Source organism: Nelumbo nucifera, chromosome 4 (assembly GCF_055504915.1).
Source record: "Nelumbo nucifera cultivar China Antique chromosome 4, China Antique-T2T, whole genome shotgun sequence".
NCBI lineage: Eukaryota > Viridiplantae > Streptophyta > Magnoliopsida > Proteales > Nelumbonaceae > Nelumbo > Nelumbo nucifera.
Window position 1 is genome coordinate 37,573,004 of NC_142652.1, and position 19,630 is coordinate 37,592,633.

The 19,630-nt window shown below is 35.2% G+C and overlaps 1 protein-coding gene and 1 long non-coding RNA gene across 4 annotated transcripts; one reads left to right on the plus strand and one right to left on the minus strand.

Moving 5' to 3' along the window:
- Nucleotides 1-1,062: 1,062 nt before the first annotated feature.
- LOC104607294 (small ribosomal subunit protein uS11z-like) lies at nt 1,063-9,380 on the minus strand. Of its 3 annotated transcripts, none has more exons than XM_010272915.3 (7): nt 9,308-9,380; nt 9,105-9,163; nt 7,143-7,262; nt 6,989-7,034; nt 2,502-2,587; nt 1,907-2,036; nt 1,063-1,406 (listed from the first exon to the last, which is right to left on the minus strand). In XM_010272915.3, the coding sequence occupies exons 2-7, from the start codon at nt 9,105-9,107 to the stop codon at nt 1,339-1,341; spliced, it is 453 nt and encodes a 150-aa protein (XP_010271217.1). In that variant the 5' UTR covers nt 9,108-9,163; nt 9,308-9,380; the 3' UTR covers nt 1,063-1,338. The 3 variants fall into 3 exon arrangements, with proteins under 3 accessions (XP_010271217.1, XP_088758505.1, XP_010271216.1); XM_088902379.1 differs by lacking the exon at nt 9,308-9,380 and adding an exon at nt 8,430-8,512 and having other exon boundaries at nt 9,105-9,296; XM_010272914.3 differs by lacking the exon at nt 9,308-9,380 and having other exon boundaries at nt 9,105-9,294.
- Nucleotides 9,381-14,461: 5,081 nt separating this feature from the next.
- LOC148792195 (uncharacterized) lies at nt 14,462-19,375 on the plus strand. Its single transcript, XR_016085272.1, has 2 exons — nt 14,462-18,085; nt 19,187-19,375. It is a non-coding gene; the product is annotated as an uncharacterized LOC148792195 (long non-coding RNA).
- The last annotated feature ends 255 nt before the right edge of the window (nt 19,376-19,630 follow it).

A 19,630-nucleotide genomic window follows, 5' to 3' on the forward strand; every position in this document is an offset into this window, starting at 1 on the left:
AAATTGCAACCATGCGAAGTGCTTATAGGCAGTTTGGAAACGATGCAAATATGTAATGTAAAGTGGTTCATACAAATTTTAAAGTAGGGTTAGTTTTGCACTGATAAATATCATTTTTTTTAGTTGTAATGAATGTAAACACGAATTTCAATAAAACACATGCATTTTTTTTAACAAAAACCCACTTGAATGCAAATTTACTTTTTTTTATTAATATATTTTTACATCTTATTATCAATATAAATATGCATTGATACGTCATTTGTCAATGCATAAATATCCACACAGGCAAAAGTGAATACACTCCATTTGCATCGTTTCCGAGCGCATCCAAAATTTGAGCAGGGAAATCCACGCAAGATGCATCTTGCAAACCAAGGGAGTAGCCACAAGCATTAGCGTGAGGAGTAAAACATAGAGTTAATCCATGAAAACCCGCACCATTGATAACCGGTAATCTCATAATCCAAGTCCTAGACAATGTTTTCGTCGGGCTTGTAAACGTTAACAAAAGAAAAATAGTGATTTACACTTGGGATTATAATTGGCAATTTCAGGGACTGGATGGACACATTGTCGACTTAACAGCTGCTAGTTTGTCCCATTATCCATCAAAATGTCAGCGGAGCTGGATTCATCATTATTCATGGTTCTGGACCTTCTGGTTTTAGAACTATACATTCTTTTATTTATTATTATTTTTTTTTAAACGGCTATATTTTCTTGAACCTCACAAATCACAGAGTAAGAAGGCTGAGCATCATCAATTGTGATTGATGTGTACATCTACATACTATTTAGTATTTACTTTTGATGCATGAGACACATCATGCAACTTCCAAGTTGCCTGGTTGAGAAAGCCATGGAATAGCATACAAATAGTTTGCAGAATACTGATTGCATTGGTGAACGAAACACAATGAAACCACCAAGTAAAAGTAATCTCACAAACACTGCGTATCCATTGACCATCTTTCTCCGGTCTTAAATGGGAAAAAGACGCATCGTTTGATAACGCAGCAACATTTTAACCACCCCAGTTTTGTGGTAGCCATGCAAATCCAAGCGTATGTAAAGCAATATATAACTCCTGCACAACCTTTTGTCATCTCAAGTATAATCTCAGAATATTTTCTCCACTTTTGACAACAAAGTATATTTGAATTGCCGATGGTTTCTCCATAAATTGTCCTACATTCCAAACATTCTATTGAGATATCACAAGTTGGCATTAACAAGGAGAAAATACGATTCCACTTTGCTGATTCCCGACAAATAAAATCTTCCACTAAAAAAACAGAACTGCAGCCAACATTCTTGCCAAATGGATGACTTTATCTACAGTCTCCTCCCTCTTCTCCCACCCTTTCTACGGGTGCTGTCTGTTGGGATTGGTGTGACATCCTCTGAAACATCAATGAAAAGAAGTATTAGGTTCTTGAACTCATAAAGACAGGTAGACTACATCTTTCGATGTATTGGTAGAGATATGTAAGAGGACTCAGTCACTCTAAGATTCAAAGAGGGGGTGTATAGATTCATTTCTCAAATCCAAGAAAACTGAGTTCCCCTTCTAAATATAAATTGTCCATGTGCATGCATGTATCCATCTAAGATTTCCTATTCATTGCTTACCGAGGAACATAATTCCTACTTAAGATGAGAAGTTGCAAGATGTAAATTATAGGTATATCATGCAGAACTAAATCGTTCTTGTGCTTGCCAATAATGTCAAAAACTGGCAGCAGAGACATTTTTTCTCTAATATTGATAAAGAAATATTAATGATAAAAAGGGATTATCAAGAATGGACAGACCAAGACAGAATGAATCCCCACCATATTAGCAATAACAGCGATATGGATCAAATTTAGAACTTAGCACCATATTCAAATTGATGCCTTACCAATGCGACCAACTTTCATGCCTGATCGAGCTAGAGCTCTTAGAGCTGATTGGGCACCTGGACCAGGTGTCTTTGTCTTGTTTCCTCCAGTTGCACGAAGCTTGATGTGCAAAGCTGTGATCCCAAGTTCCTATATAGAAATTTAACAGGAAAATCAGAAAATGCTATTTGCATTTTGAACAGCATAAAAAAATCCATCATTTTCTTTTGAATATATAAAAATCATCATCATATCTAGGCCTTATCTCAACTATATGGGGTCAGTTACATGAATCCTGTTTCACCATTCTGTTCTATATAGTGCCACATGCATTATTAAATGCCTAAATAAATTGAAAAAGAATTATATGACAAAATATAGCAAGATGAATCCACTGCCCTTCTGGCCAAAGAAATCATCATTAATAAATAATTACTCGAAATTTCCAATCCACAGAAATGCAGGGAAAAACACAACAATTGTCATGGCCTGGTTTGGCAGGGCAAAGACATGGACTAGAAATAGCACTTGGCCTTCTATCAAAGCACTCTTCATTTTGGTACGATATCAAGTACTCAATACATCAAAGAGGTTAGGAAAATGCAGTGGGCATACTTTGCATCGCTGAGCAACATCCTGAGCTGCAAGCATAGCAGCATATGGTGATGACTCATCCCTGTCTGCTTTTACCTTCATACCACCTGCATGTAGTAAAAAGAAAGTTACATGACATGCATACCGAAGTTTCTGTTTGGTCTGGTCCAGGACTAGAGAAGGAAAGGAAATTTCCAAGTAACTCAAAAATTGTAAACAATCAAGGCACTCCATTGTATTCAACAAGGGTAAAACCTCCATAGTAATTAATTCAAAAAAAAACAAGTGCACTAGATTATAGTGATGGTTTCTCTGTAACCTCTTGAGTCTACACTGTAATAAATGATGTTAGTAGACTGGTATTCCAAAATGTAATCCGCTTTTAAATGTACTCAGTTTAGTGAACTGAACAAACTGAAAGCAGCATCCATATAGTAAATCAGAAATCATGATCAATATTGTAAATTCAACAAACAACCATATACGAATTATTATAGGAAAAAAATACCTACAAAATGTACAAGAAAAATAATGGTTGAAAACCCAAAAGTATGAAAGCACTATGAAGTAAGGTCTATGACATTCTAGAAAAGGATCTGCACTAGTAGCTTCTCCAATGTTTCCCCAACTTGCAAAGTAAGAAACATCTCTAGTGCTGCATAATTTATATTTGCCATTTCATCAGCAAAGAATAAGTTTGTATTCTTAAGTGATCAAAATGAAAATTCTAACTGAAAAGGAAGCAAAACAAAGAGGGGTTAGTTTTAAAACAATAAATAGATAAATAAAGGAAATAAGGCAGTGCATCAAGTTTTGCAACACCTTTTTAGGATTTTCTTGGAACTAGGAAAGAGGAAAGCATTTGTCTTTTTTAGTTTGAAGTATTCACAAACGATAAATATGCTGTTGGGACCTGCTCTGTTCAGAGCTTCTTCAGTCCCCTTCATCCACTTCATCCCTCCTTGCATCTCTCTGCAGAGTTTTTACTTCTTGGTTCTCAATTTAACTGGTACTTCATAATCTTGAAATTCATTTTTAGTTTATTCTATATTCTTCAAAATAACCCACTATAAAAGTCAAAACCATGGCTTCCAACTTATTTTACTTAAAGGCATCTCTTGTAATGTAAACAATTTTTTTCTTGTAACACTGATTCTTCATTAGTGCTTTATAGAACTGGGTTTTTTTTAATTTTTTGAGAAAAAGCAAAGTATTGACATTTCACCATATGATGTCCAAAACAAAATCTCTGTACAACTAGAGGCAGTACAATGAGAAAATATAAAACTCCCCTAGTCCTTATAAAGATACTATCCCTTGACTATTCAAAAAAAGACTGTCATGTGCACAAAATGAGTTATATTTCCTTTAAAAAGTTTACTATTTTCTTAATTGTATCAACTGAACCATGCCTGTTGTGAAAAGCTCTCCCATTTCTCTCCTGCCAAATAACCCAAGAAACAGCTTCCAGATTTATAATCCAAGCAATTTCCCTTTTCAAGTCAATCCCTGCAAGCTCCACCCATTTAGAAACTCTGCAACAGTAACTGGACAGCAACTTCTTACACCAAACATAGACAAAGTTCTAGTCGATACAAACAAAGAGAAGCTGCAATGCAGAAGTGGGTTGTCTGCTGATTCCAAGCAACCCTCACATAATGCACTGTCTCTACTCAAGTTCACCCCTCTCCTTATCAGATTGCTCAATAGTACTGATTTCAAAGTTATTTTACACTCTTGGCCTGTTAGAACTCAGACTGCATAACATGCTCACAAGAAATAAAAATGATCGAAAGTACCTTTTCATTGCCTTATTAAGTCTGATGAGTTATAGAGATTACCATGTTTTAGAATGGAAGCCAGAAATTGTAAAAAAAACTTCAATTGATACTTTCTTTTTTCGGTCTTTGTTGAGCTTCAACTTTTAAAGGGCTATGGCTTCCAAAGAACATCTCACCAACCATAAAAGAAACCAAGAACTTTCTGGGTTTTATGGCTTTCAAAATCCCAGCTACAGCCTAACCAAATAGAGCTCAAATTTCTAGCATGTAAAGATTTATATGGTATAACATCTCAAAGCAGAGTAGATCTAAAAGCATCCATTCAGTATGCATTGCTGCATCCAGCAAGTATTGCGCCTGACACCAGTATGCTAGGCATAAAGAGATATCTAGATATCATAGCTTTCAATTACATGAGTGAAAAAAAGGGTAAAGTTAAGAGCCTTGAGTAAACCCATGTAATATATGATCATTGAGTACTGTGCCTCATGCCCGTGTATTTTGCCTGACACCAGAGACTTCTCTGCACAGGAAATGATCTATCCAATAATTCAAACTGTATGAAAGGAAGCCACACTCATGTAATTGGCCCCATGTCATTGCCAAGAACCAATTAAAGATGAAATATCATATTGGATAACCTCCCCATGAACATGGATATCTACTATAGCAATGGAAATATCATTTACCAGCTCCATGTCCTCAAGATTCTTTATTTTTGTTTCTTCTTTCATTTTGCTAATTGCTCTTGAATACAAGTTGACAATAATTCTCCTCTAATGTTATAGGGCAAGAAGACAAGTGCCTAATTGTGTTCCCATAATACAATCTAGAGACCACCACCCAATTTTGGTCCCAGCTACCTGGGGTCTTAAGAGTTAGGAGGGGTGGAATGGATACAGAGCTAACCTTTTTTTCTCTTTTTTTTTACAGAGTGTTGCTCTCAGACTTGAATGCATTCTCAGACTTGTGAGCCTGAGAATTTAAAATTACACCAAGCAATTAGTTTTGATAGACAACATTACACCAAGCAATGGCCCCTGTATGCCCATAACGTAATCTACCTTGGTAGCTACCTGATTCTATGAGAGTATGAGGATCTCTAGGAGCTTAGTCATCAATATGGTGTCTAACTTCATATTAGGGATTACCCCTCACCCCTTTGACCTTATGGTCCATTTGGTTGCCGAGAAAGAGATGGGATGGGAAGCATCTTTAAGGAATATTCTTTTTTCTCAATGTTTGTTTTCAGAGAAACGATGGGATGGGAATGGAAAACAAGGGACATGAGATCCCAAAATGAAGGACGCGAGGTCACACCATTTTGGTGAGACCCCACTGAGAAAGGCATTATTGAGAAAGTTTCGAGCTTTGTCAGAGAGATACCGGGCTCCCTCTTCATCCTTCGTCTACATGCCTTCCAACGGCTACATCTCCGATGACCTCGAGCAACAGTTGAGTTCTTCCATCTCCGGCGATTTCGACCGGCGGTTGAGTCCTTCCATCTTCGGCAATCTCGAGCAACATTTCTAGCAACATCTCCGGTGATCTCGAGCAACATTTCCAGCAACAGCTCTGGCTACATCTCTGACGACAGTTCTGTTTTCTTGAGCAACATTTCTGGTGACATCTCTAGCAAACTCAAGCGACATCTCCGGTTATCTCAAGCAACATTTCCAGCAACATCTCTGGCTATATCTCCGACAAGAGTTCTGTTTTCTCTGGCTCCACTATCATCCTTTTACGAATTTGATTTATTTTTGCACCATTTCCTCTTTTTTTTATTGAGTTCTTACCCTTTCCCATCTTAATGTCTTGCCCCTCCAGCTTTGGTCATCGGAACATATTTTTCATCACTGTCAAGTAGTGGAGTGGCCATCTCCTCCATTTGTTGGTTGGATTCATGTCTTCAAGTATTGTTTTTTAAATTTTTTTTTCAGGTCAAAACAGAAAACAAATGGGATCCTCTAATTGATTCAGTCTGAGATAATAAATCCCCTGTTGTGCATCCCTGTACAGATCAGTTTACAGTTCTGTTTCTCTTGTTGCTAATGAAGCAATGGTGTGTTGGTTTGTCTCTTGCAATATTAGATGTATGAACTTCCATGGGGAATATTGATCGATGGATGTTCTATTTTGTTGATTATCTAAAATTTCATGGTTCATTTCCTAGAAAACAAACACAAGAAGATGAATTTTGATCATTATGCTTCTTGGGAAACAAACACCGGATGCAAAATTAAGAAAAAATATATTCCTTTCTCATCCCATCCTTTCTCATTCTATCCTTTCTCATCCCATCCTTTCTCATTCTATCCTTTCTCATCCCATCCTTTCTCATCCCACCCTTTCTCAGCAACCAAACAGACCATTAAATCTAGTTTTGGGTCTCCAATCCAGTAAGGCCTATTTTTAGAGGTATCCTATAGGAGATTATCATATCTAATGTTGCCAAGGGAAACCAATATGTGTATCTGGCCCATGGACCTCCTCAGGCAACAAAGAGACAAATTTGAACCCTTGCAAGAAAACCTATTTATTGATCATCAGGAAAAAAGTGAGCATTTTATATTTACAGATTATAGAGCAATATTACCCATAAAAAATGCATCATAGAACAATCTTAAATAAATCTGAAGTATATAGTTCTTGCTGTTGCAGCAAATTTAAAAATCATTTCATAAAACAAGGGATGGGGGAAAATTCTTGGGTTCTAGTGTTCCATACCAGTAATGCGTACAATAGTTTCTCTCCCAGACAAATCAGTCACATGCTGCAATTTTAGAATAATAGAAAATGCAACAAGAAAAGACAAATCAGGAATTTTCCTGTTGGGCATGATGGTAGAAACAAAATAAGGAAATTCAATGTAAACACTTACAATGAAGGTGTCATTAAATGATGCAAAGATATGCGCAACACCAAAAACATTTTCTCCTTCTCGTACAGTTGGTCCAAGAGTCACATTTTCCTCCTTGGGCTCCCTAACCTTCCTCCTAGACTGTAAAAACCATCCAAAATTTATAGGCATAAGGAACTAGAAGTAATAAAAAAACAATCATTTCAATAAAGAAATTAAAATTTGGATAAGATTGATAGTCCATTTGTCAGCATTAAACTACCTAAAGAATAGCTAAAGAATGAAAGTTAACAACAAACAAGTTATATTCAATCAGAAAGAGAGGGAGCATATACATAAAAAAATGCAATGAGAGATGTATCTTTTCCAAAAAACATTCTTTCAGATCAGTTTCTATGATCAATCTTCAAAGCATCAATATAATCATCATAACCAAGGTTCAAAGTATCGATACATATTGACCAATATCGGGAGCTTCCCGATACACCCCTACAGAGGGTATATCGGGGTTTTGACCGGTTCAGGGGGTGGACGGTCACAGGCCCCTCTGAACCGGATTTAAAAAAACTACCAATACACCTCTACTGGCATATCGGGCGTATCGCTATTTTGAACCTTGATCATAACCAATCCTACGAAGTTGGACCAACAAAATGAATTATGTTCTTTCTTCTTTGACCCAACTGTTATACATCACTAACCAAACCTAGGCATCCTTTTGGCTATCCCTTGTAATTTTAGAACCTTTTGGCTTGAATCAAGTAAGTACTTCTCATTGGCACATTTACCAGCCTTTGTTTCATTTGGAACAGACACAAATAGCAAATCTAGAAATTACTTCCTCGGTTCCTCCCTTTGTCGCATTTAACTTGCAGCAATGACTTCTTAGTTTTAAGAACCCACACATAATATAACACAATAAACATCAAAACAAGGTTTCCCAAATAGACCCATAAATAAAAATCTCAATGGACCAAGAACATGCAGTATTAGATGCTATGCAGAAAATTCAAGTTATCTATCAATGTATCATGTACAAATTTACAGCCAAAGAGCCCCATAACACATTCAAAAGCCCAGGCATCCACCAACTGCACTTATTTCTACCATTCATAAGCATTTAAATTAGATGGCATTATGTTAAAAGGTCCCCAAGGGGATAGTGACTGAATACCCCATTCCACCAGTGATTGAACAACAAAGATGTCAATCTATGACAATGTCAAGTACATTATGTTACTATGTCATTGCTAAAAACAATTACACGGTGTAGGAAAATAAACATAGAAATCAATTCAATCCCCTTACCAAAGGCATCAAGCACCAAGCACCATATGCCACCTAAAACACTCTTTCCCAACCACATCAGCCCTTAAACCAAAGCCAGATCTCTACAGCACCCACAAGTGGTAAGCAGCATAACGTAAGTGGACAACCATTTGTTTCAATATTACATTTATGGCGTGCAAGTCCTAATAAGAAACAAGTGACGTCTCAGAAAACACACGAACAAAAACATTATTACGGAGAATTTACATAACCCACAGAACCACGCGATTTTATAAACTTCAACCTTGAGAAAACATTTCCTTGAACCAATAGTAAAGTATCCACTCTCGCAATTTTATGTTCTACATGGGGATTGAATTCCATTACCATTTACAAGTCAGGATTCCAGTAACACTCACAGAGCGAGATGTATTATTGTATCCACAACTAATCAACTACTGGGAACATGTGATTGCAAAAAGCCAAAAACAATTACGTTTCAGGAGAAATTATTTATCGATAATAACTGAGGTTAACGAGCTTCTCTTGAATAATCAGGCCAATGTAGCTGTAAGCAGCACCCAAAAATGCAAGGAAACAATCAACAAATAGATCTAGAGTGATTCTTTCTCTCTGTTGAAGATAAAGCGCTGAATCCAAACAGAATAAACCCAACATCCAGATGGTATTTAGAAGATTTATAAGTTTACTCACCATGACTGCAGAAGCGTCTGTGTTTTATCTCTCTCCGCTCTCTTCTTCGGCGCGAACAACTAGGCCAACCGGGAAAAGTATAGGCGTTATAAGAGGAAGAAGGGTTAGGGTTTAGGAAATAAAAAACTTTGGTTTGAAGGAAAAAGGCAGAGAAAGGAAGGAAAAAAGGGAAACCTATAGAAGGCTTATAAAGATTTTCATACCTTTGCTTTCTTTTCCCTACCTTTTCCTTCAAACTAAGCATATCTTATTCGAGTCAGGATTTCCTACCCACTCTCTACCCCGCCCTGAATTATATCATCAATTAAGACATTTCTATCATCAATTAAGAGATGTGTGGTTACAATCTACGGTGGGTAGAGAGTGGATAGAAAAAGTGAAAACAATTTCTTGAGTTAGAGCCATACATTTCCTAGGCTCGTATTATTGATGGGTCGGGCTCAGGCTTAAAAGCAATTTCATTATCTTATTAAAATTCGGATCAGAAGACTCAAAACTCAAAAATCAAAACAACTTCTTGTTCATGGGTCGGGCTCAGGCTTAATCTTACTAAAGTTTGAATAGGCACAGCCTAAGGCTCGAGCCTGAAACAGTGTAAAACCAAGCCCAAAGCCCGACCCATGAATAGTGTATAGGGCCTTTCGAAAGAGTAGTTTACAGCCACTCAAGCAGTGTTTGGACCACTGAATGGGCTCAGCTATTTAGGCTTCTTGACTAATAGAACTGAGTGGACTTGACATTCTTGTGGCACAACCCCTGATATCATTCATAATAGGGATGTAAATGGATCGAATTCGAATCAAATCATGCAATATCCAAATTCAAATCTGATTAAAAAATTCAATATATGATGGATATTAAAAATTAATATTTGAATTCAACCAATTAATTATTTTAGTTAATTAACAAATATATAAAATAAATATTTTGTTTATATAAATTATTAAATATATAAATTATTTATATAATTTAATTATTATATATAAATTGTGTAAAATATTTAAATATTTTATATATTATATATAAGAATAAAATAATTGGTTGAATTTGAATATTTATTGAATCGAATATGGTCATATCTGAATTCAAATCCAATTAGCTATTTGGTATGAATAGGATATCCAAATTCAACCGATTAGATATTTGAATTATTCGAATTCGATTCGATTATGTCGGGTCTCGAATTCGAAAATGGATTTTTTAATACCGTTGACACCCCTACTCCAGAATGTCTCCAAACGTGTCAAAAGGATTTCTTGGGCCTACAATGCTATCAATGGAAAACTTAGGGATGGAAACAGGTGGGTTTAGCACGGGGATCATATTCCCCGTCCCTGACCCCGATTTTGGAATAAATCCCTATTCTCGATCCGGATCCCCAAAATTTTTAGTTAACAATATTTTTTGAAAAATAAATTTACTTAAAATAAATAAAAATTTTAAAAATATAAATAATATAACTAATATCACATATATAATATATATTTAATATGAATAGTAATTAATATATATATAATCCGGGTCAAGGTAGGGCAGGGACTTCATTCCCCATCCCCAACCCCGACCTTGGTCGGGAATCCCTATTAATCCTTGTCCCCATCCCTGCCCTACCAAAGCAATCCACATCCCCAAACCCATCAGGTCGGAGAAGTTAGGTACCCGTCGGGGATAAGGAAAATTGCCACATGCAAAAATGGTGTGAGAGATGATGGTCATGCCTTAAGGCCCTAACAATTAGCTTCAATGTGGGCCATCCTAATGGCGTGAAGTTCACCTTCCTAGGCCTAGGGTTGTCAATTGATCAGGGTATCGATCCAACCAGATCTAGTTCAATATGAACCCAATAAATATTTCAAATTGGAGTGGCCCAATTCAATGTCTTATTGGACCGTCCAACCAATTCAAATTGGTTTTAATTCAGATTGTACCCAACCCAAACTTGGTCCATTGACACACCTACTCTTATCTTTCGCCAATGGACTGGATATTGGTTCAACTTAAACCAATCCAATATAAATCCATTACAGTTGGACCAAGTCCAATCCAATCCAATAAATACTTTTAACTATTAAGTCTCGACAAGTCCAATTCAATACGTCTTATTCGACCATCCAACCCATTCAAATTGGTTTTGGTTCAAATGGGACTTGGCTTGTTCAAATTGGCTTTGATTTGGATGGAATCCAACCCAAACTTGGTCCATTAACACCCCTACCTAGGCCAAACCGCAAAGAGTGGCATTGCCCATAGCCATAAGAGGAGCACTCGGCCCAGAGAATGAGAGGGACCACAAAAGCTATACCTACCTAGAGGTGTAAATCGGGTCGTGATGCACCGGCCCGACACAACGGAACGTGGGTCGTGCCAAGCCTAACACGATGGTCCAAGCCGTGCTAGGCCTAGGATTCCAGGTCTACGGGTCGACACAGCCTAGCACGGCCTGCGGGCCGCAGTCGACCCACCCGATGAACTAGCCATTGGGGGGACCAATGGCTAGTTTTAGCTTTTTAGGGTTTTTTTACAGAAATACCCCCAATAGCTATAAATGACTAAATAAGGGGTATTTATGTATTTTAGTTTGGAGGGAGAAAGAATGACACAAATGCCCCCCAACAGCTATATAATAGCTAGTTTGGGGGCATTTTAGGTAAAATAATAACTAACTTTACAATAACCAAAATACCCCTCTTAACAACTAAAAAATGACTAGTTTTTTAGGGTATTTTGGGCGATTGAATTATTTTCAATCCCTATAAATAGCCCTATCCTCCACCATTCTCATCACACCATTTCAACCATTCCAATAAATAGTCATATCCTCCACCATTTTCAATTCCTACAATGATCAAAGTCAAGAACAATAGGAGAAAATGATGAAGTCAATAATTTTTGTATACTAAATAGTTGTATAACATTTTTTTCAAATTATTGTAAATTTTGTTTTAATTTTATTTAACTTATTTGATATTTTTTAATAACGTAATTTTTTATTTTCAATTTGTAACTATATTGTATTTTTTTATTTTATTAATTTCTTCCATTTTCCAATTTTCATATTTCATTCATCCAACCATTGTATGCTTTGTATCATTCAAATTTAAATGAATTAAAATTCTTATGTTTCTTCCAATTTGTTATTCACTTTAATTCTTTATCTCTTTGACTTCTTATTTGGTTAAGTATTTTTTTTATTTCTTTGTTAGATTTCTTTATTTTTTCAAATAATTCACAAAGGAAAGTTAAATGTTTTAGTTTTATGTAGCAAAGAAATAAAAAAATAAAAAAAAAACCAGTCTGGCCCAATTCAGCCCATGCCTAAGACCCAGCCCGTGGCCTAGTTCAGTATGACCTTTAGCCTGCCCAGCCCAGCCCCGCAGCACGGCACGGGCCTACACAGGCTTGGGTCATGAGCCATGCCGGGCCAATCCCCAAATCATCCCTAGAGAGGGGTGACACGGTTTGTTTTACACCTCCATACTGCCTGGTTGAGAAGGCTGCACCACATAGAAACACCAAAAGAGGAGGAGGATCCAAGAATCTCAAGCAACTACGAGATGCCAAGGAATAGGGTCTTTAGAATCAATTCTTACCATAAGAAAAAAAAAAATCATAACTAGCGCATCATGTCAAAGCACCTTAGGTTTGTTTAGCTGAATAGACCAAACTGTCAATCACTTTAGCATTCACATGCATGACTTCACATATGTTGCAACTGTTAATAAAACACAGTCATGACCCCCCGTTGCTTTTAACTCAAAACATAGAAATGTTATGCTGTATCATTCTATTACTTTTGCGTGTTTGTGTATGTATATTTTATTGGGTAGTTGCAAGGAAGTGTTGCAGGAAATATCCACATAAATAAAAAAAAGGAAATATGGTGGATAACATAGCTGTATCTCCCATGTTTCAGGAAACAAAAAAGAATTTCCATTATAATGCCAGTGAGATGGTTTTAGGCCATGTTTAGTTTAGCTATTATTTTTTCTCATTCTTTTCGATGATAAAATTCTATAATGAACAAAAATAGGTAACATCCGCAAAATGGGAAAATGTTGTCATAAATCAAATACTTTTTTCCAACACAAAGTGATTTTCTTTTTGATTCCATTGTTGATTTGTACTCTTTATTTTATTAGGTGGTCTCAAGAAAGTGTTGTGAGCTTGTGACCATGGCTACAACTAAGGTTCAAAGTTTCGATGCATATCAGGCTATATCGGTCGATACGTATCGTATCAAGGGCTTCCCGATACACCCCTCCAAGGGGTGTTTTGGGATTTCGACCGGTTCAAAGGTGGATAGCTAAAAAAGTTAAAAAAGACTATTGATACTGTTCAATACACTATCGGCATATCAGGCATATCAATATTTTGAACCTTGACTACAACATATGTAAACTTCACATACATGGCTACAACATATGGTCCCAATAAAGGTTTTGGAGATTAGGATGAAATAAAGTATTTTGAGCTATTTTGAAGTGTTGATAACCAATCCAACAGCCCATTAGATAGGCAGCATTTTTTTATCCCTCAAATATTCACTGTTGCCAGGCCTCTTTCAAATAGACTAGAAAAGAACAAAGTTAGGGGTGTCAATGCACGGTTTCAGCATAAATTGCCCCAACCCAACCCTAACATTTTCTTTATATAACACACTTAACCAAGTTATATATGCAAATAATTCAATGTTGTAATGCCAATGGGTTGGTTTCAGATACCTCAATCCGAACCAACCCAAACTTGATTAAGGTGGTTTCAACCATAACCCATTAGGGTTGGATTAGTGTGGGTTTACCACTTAAATAGAGTCTTTAGTGGGCTAAAACTTAAAGAGGGATGGCAAATTAGGTGATATAAATTATTAACACTTTCTGGTTAAATTATCAACTAAGACCCCCAAACTATATAGTAGTGATACATTTTTTTTTCTGTTTTTTTTTTTTTTGAATCATCAAACAAAGAAGGATCTATTCAATAAAGCAACAATACATCAATGAGTTAGCTACCTAGAACTATCAACATCAGATTGAGCCAAGGACCTTAATTAGTTAAGGCAATTAAAAATGAAAAGACCTTATTCCTAGAGGCCTATTTTCACTACAAGAAAATGGATCTATAGCTACTACAATTTAGTTACGGACACAAAAAAGCATAGCTAAAACATAGGATATTGCCACCGACATAATTATATCCATAGCTAAATGTTGACCTTTAGCTATGATCATTTTTTTCGTGGCTACATATCACTTTGTTCGTGGCTAAAATCTATTTATAGTTACAATTAACACTTAATTATGAACTTATCTTCCGCGCATAAAAACTATTTATAGCTATAGCTACGGATTTTAGTTATCCGTGGTTATAGATTATAGACAAATGAAAGGGAAAACACATTTTTCTCTCACGCACAACCTTATTCTCTTTGAATATATTTCCCTCATTCAAACTCCTTTGACTAGAGCCTCTCTCCCCCAGCTCACTCTTCTACTCAAGTTTCCACTTTCCAAAATCAAATATTCTAGTTTTTTGCTTAACTTCTCCTTAAGTGCTCAAAGCTAGAACAACCTTTCAACCTTCCACTCAGATTTAGGTCGTCTTCTTCACTTTCAGCGTTTTACCATCTTCATGCTAGAAGACAAGGTTCTTCAACTCTTCTCCTCGAATTGCTACATCCTATCAACATTTCAATCTCTTTCCCTTTTCTTTAGTAGGTTTGAACACCTCTATTCTAGCTTTTGGTTTTAAATCAGAGAACACCATGCCTCCATTAGCCATCATTAAATCCTAAACATAACGACAACTCTGGATAAAACCCTTGGTTTTTTTACTTCAATGTTTGATTATCATCCACTTGACCAAAGGTGTAGTTACTTGTTCAACCATTTATGCTTTTCTTTCTTGTTCTTATAATTTCTTTTTCTTAGTATTTCTCTCATATCTTAACATCAACGTCTGGTGTTAGGGTTTTGATCATGACCCTGAAACAAGGGTAAAAGGGTTCCAAAGTTCATTTTGGAGATCCCACTTCAACGGGGTCAAATGAAGTCACAATGAGTGCAGGACTTCTCTCTTCATCTCCTGATCTCTCAAGTTTGCAAATTGTTATCAAATTAACTCTAATGTTTGATTGATCTTTGAGAGATTTCATCTTATCTGTGAGAAATTTAAGATTTCATCTTATCTTTGAGAGATTCCTACTCCAATCTTGAATTTCAAACCAGATCCATTCTTGTTTTTGGAGATTTCATATTGTTCAATGGTTAGGATTTGGGATTGGAATCTTGGCTTCAAGATCTCACTCTAGGAATTTTCTCGTTATTCTTGCTGCCATTGTATTGTTACCTATCTCACTGGAGCCCTTTGCTCAGCTTTCTATTTGTATTCAATACTAGGTGATCTTTCACTCCTTTTATTTGCTTAAATGGAATTTGTTGGGTCTAGCTCTTGAGAAATTTGTAATTGGTATTATAATATTACTTTATGTATTATTTGGATTTTAAGAATCTAAGATTGGATTTAGCAAGGACTTGTCTAACAAATCATTGACATAGGCAGGCATAGCAAGGTCAATTGACCATTTTATGTGAATTCTGTCTCTCTCTCTCTCTCTAATTTGTTTTTTTCTTTTTGTGTATCTCCAACTCTTTTATTGTAGAATTGTAGTTCTATCTAATTTTTTTGTGATACATTTTTTCATGTTATACCTATTCTTTTAGTTAGATTTAGAATCCTTACATATATGTTGAAAATGATCCTTTTTATCTAGTTATTTACTGTCATACTAGATTTTCTAGTTTCACTAATTATATTATCTTTCCAATTATGGACAAGATTGTTCTACACACCTAGAACGATGCTACAGGGGATAACAAAAATGATGCTCACTTATTTAAAGTTGGTGGAATTTTGGGATCCATTGGCCTTGGGATTTTTTATGCATTCCTTGTGACCTTTTTCAATGGTCATTGTTAGTGAAGTTAGTACCTTTGACTCCTAGTTAAATAAACCTTTCTGATATCATTGTTTGTCTTGTAGACTACATTGAGACTTGATGATCATTAAGCACCAGGGGCTTTTTCTTCATGTATTTGTTAATGTGTGGTATCTAACAATTATATTTTCTAAATTGCGTTAGTTGTTCAGTGGATTACACATGCACCTTCCCTTTGGAAATGTTCATTTAGTTTGTAGTTAGTGATTCTTTAGGCTATGGGATTATTTATTGGACCATCAGTTATTCTCTCTAGAGCTCTTACTTCCATGGCTATAATGATGGTAGGTTTGCCTATTTATTTGGCTTTGATGTTTAGTTACTTACAAAATAATTGACTTTTGGGCATTGTGGTATGTTCTACTTAATGATGACATCGTTGTATAGTTCAACTACTTGTTCTAGAGCACTTGTCCTTTTCATTTTGGTGCTACTAAACTTAATATTGAATTGGGATTAGGGTTATTTCCACTGAATTAGATAAGATTGTGCCAAATTTGATACCAATGAATCATACAAACAGAGCAACTATTGGTATGTTGCTTATTCCTATGTTCCTAAATTTTTTTTTATTTGAAATTATGGCTATTATATGCTTGTTTATATTTGATATGCTTTTCTTTACCCTTTTTTGTTTTTGTTTGTTATAATTTTTTGTATCTATATGTAGGACTTTTCTTACATTTACCACTGGATGAACTGGATAAAGTTAGAAATTGGAATATCCTTTGATCCACCCTTTTAAGAATGAAATAGAATAATGAAATGCACAAGAATATTTGATTATATAGATACCTTTAAAATTTATCTGAAAATGATATTTAATCTAGAACATAGAGCTAAGGCTATTTGATTTGAATTGCATTTGAATTACACAAAGCCAAGGCCATTCTCTCTTGGTGTAGAGCATATTCCTTTGTAACACTAAGAACAAGGGCTAAGATCTCAAGTTTAATATTTGAATTTCTGGATTGAAGTTCAAGTTGCTTATTGAGTTGTTTTTAGGAGAGAACTAGATCTTGGAATCTTCCATTTGGCAACAAGGTTGGAGGCCTGAATGAAACCCATGTTTTCCTATTTCCCCTAACCTAGAAACATGTTTCAGCCAAAAAGCTCTTGCAATTTGTCCAAATTAAGCCCTTTTATGTGGATTTTTTTTTTTAATTTAAACATAAATCATTGGATGGGTACTATTAAGCGGGTATGGGGTTGATGTTGATTAGAGGCTGAAAGCATGGCCAATCCAAAGGATTGTCCATATGATGGATGGTTTAGATTTTCTAGATCATGGCTTCAGTTAGCAGAAACAAATTTGAATCATTTGGAAAAAGAAGTTAAATGAATCAATTAGGCATCCTACTTCAACATGCATACATAGAAACAAGTTTATGATAAAAAGTAACGTGTAACCATTTCAAATTTGCATTATTGGTAGTGCCCACTTACAAGAGTTCTATAAACTTCAATTTTAGTGTAAATTCCATGTCCAACACCATGTGCAGCCATGTCCTTGCCATATCTGGTTAACATAGGTGGACAATCTAAAGCATGGCTTATCAGTAGCATCTTAATAAAAAGGACTATTATCCAATATTTGTCTCTACTATTTTGAGGTGGACTAGGTATTGATCTTTTTTTTTTTTAACTTCCAAGAGTAGATATTGATCTAACCTTTGCTATTTTCTTCCACAAACTAATCATTCTCAGACTTAAACCCGTATATTCTCATGTCTGTCAGCTTGAGTGTTTATCATTGCAGTAGCTCCTATTTGAACAAAAGTGATATTTTAATATGATCTAACAATGTGTATACACTTAAGCAAAATAGTCTATTGTTTTTTCTTATATCTTCTTTGGACTAAGTAGTGCTCCTAATTCTTCACTTTTCCTACTTTAAGCAACTTATCAGTTTCAAAGGTCAAAGGCCTTCATGTATTTGTGGTATCTACAATGATCAATAGCGCTACATGAAAATATCACTATGTGGGTAAGATTCACATACCTGTTAATTGTCTCTTGATAAGGATATGAAGCTTATGGTGATCAAGTTACACTGTGTTCTTAACTTTTTTATATTCTTTGTTTCTTTTCTACTAGAATAATCCAGAACTTCTATTTTCAAGTAGTCCAAATATTGATCAATCAAATTTGGATTTAGGTATATCTAATTCAATCTGATCATTTGATTTGTTTGTAGCCTTACTTTTTAATACTCTTCCTCAAGATTCTAAGACACCTTAATTGCTTTTGGGCTTGGGAAACTATGTGGTACTTTACAAAATACCCAACTTTGAAGAAAAATAAATAAATAAAATCCTTTCCCAAGACTCCAACTTCTGCCAAGTGTTGGAATAATTTGAATTAAGAACCAAATTGCCTTTCTGGTTTGACCATGTGTTTAATTCTCATTCCACATCAGCTTGTGCCCAGATTTTTATAATTCTAAATTTTGTTAGAAAACATGCATAAAAAGTAAGTGTAAGACTTGCTTTTGGCATTTGACAAGGATATGAAGGGTTTGGGACTGAAATTTGCTCCATTAATCAATGGCAAAGTTAGGATTATACACATGACACTACATAAACTTATAAAGAAAAAAAATTGGGGATTACTCAATAAAAATGGCTCATTGCCTTCTTTGTTAAGGTATATGCAAGGGAAAGTCGATATTTAGCGAAATCTATGGCTTCCAAGTTTGAATGGTTGCAACATTTATGGATTAAGATCTACTTAGCCAAGCTTGATTGAAGTCGATTACTTGATTTTAGAGATTGCAAGCATTTTTTTGCCAAATGTAGTATTAAAGATTATTGAGATAAACCTAACAAACTGTAGTTGGGAGGATAAGCTATCTTGGAACCCTCACCCATGTATTTTTATAATTAGATACTTAAATCTGTATAACTGCAATCAAGAATCCTAAGCCTTATCTCAAGTTTGATTTCAGCCCTTCTACTTATTTATTTAACATTAAGCTTGGAATGAAGTAGGTAAGTTTATATTGCATAGCTAATGATTAGATTTTCATACATGATTTTATATCTCCAAAAATGTGACTTCTAATTTGGTTTCTATTATTTTCTTATAGGTTGAATATGTTAAAGGACATGTTTTACACATGTGGATGGAGACAAATTTGATCAAATTTTACATGCCACTTTTTTACTGAGTTTTATGTACTCAAGAACCATGAATTTGTAATAGATTTTAAATACATAGATGTATTAAAGTACCTTAAGATGCAATTCATTTTTTATTACATAATCATTTATTGGAATTTTGTGTTTCAAGTTTTATTTTATATTATGAATGGAATAAGTTATGCTTGCATTTGATATAGGAAAAAAGGCTCCAAAAAAGTAATGAAAAAAATTTTAGGGTTTAGCCATCAACCATAGATCAATAATTTTATCTATGAACAATTAAAAATCGTAACTATAGATTAACATTTGTAGCGACAGGCATCCTATAACTGTAGTTATAGATCCAAATTTTGTGGCTACAGACATCTTAAAATCGTAGCTATAGAGTG

Bases quoted from the DNA above. Each gene is read 5' to 3' on its own strand.
- LOC104607294 (XM_088902379.1), bottom strand. The intron at 2,588-6,988 runs GTATGGAACACT...TACTACATGCAG, and splicing joins AACTATTGTACGCATTACTG to GTGGTATGAAGGTAAAAGCA. The intron at 1,407-1,906 runs GTAAGGCATCAA...TTGATGTTTCAG, and splicing joins CATGAAAGTTGGTCGCATTG to AGGATGTCACACCAATCCCA.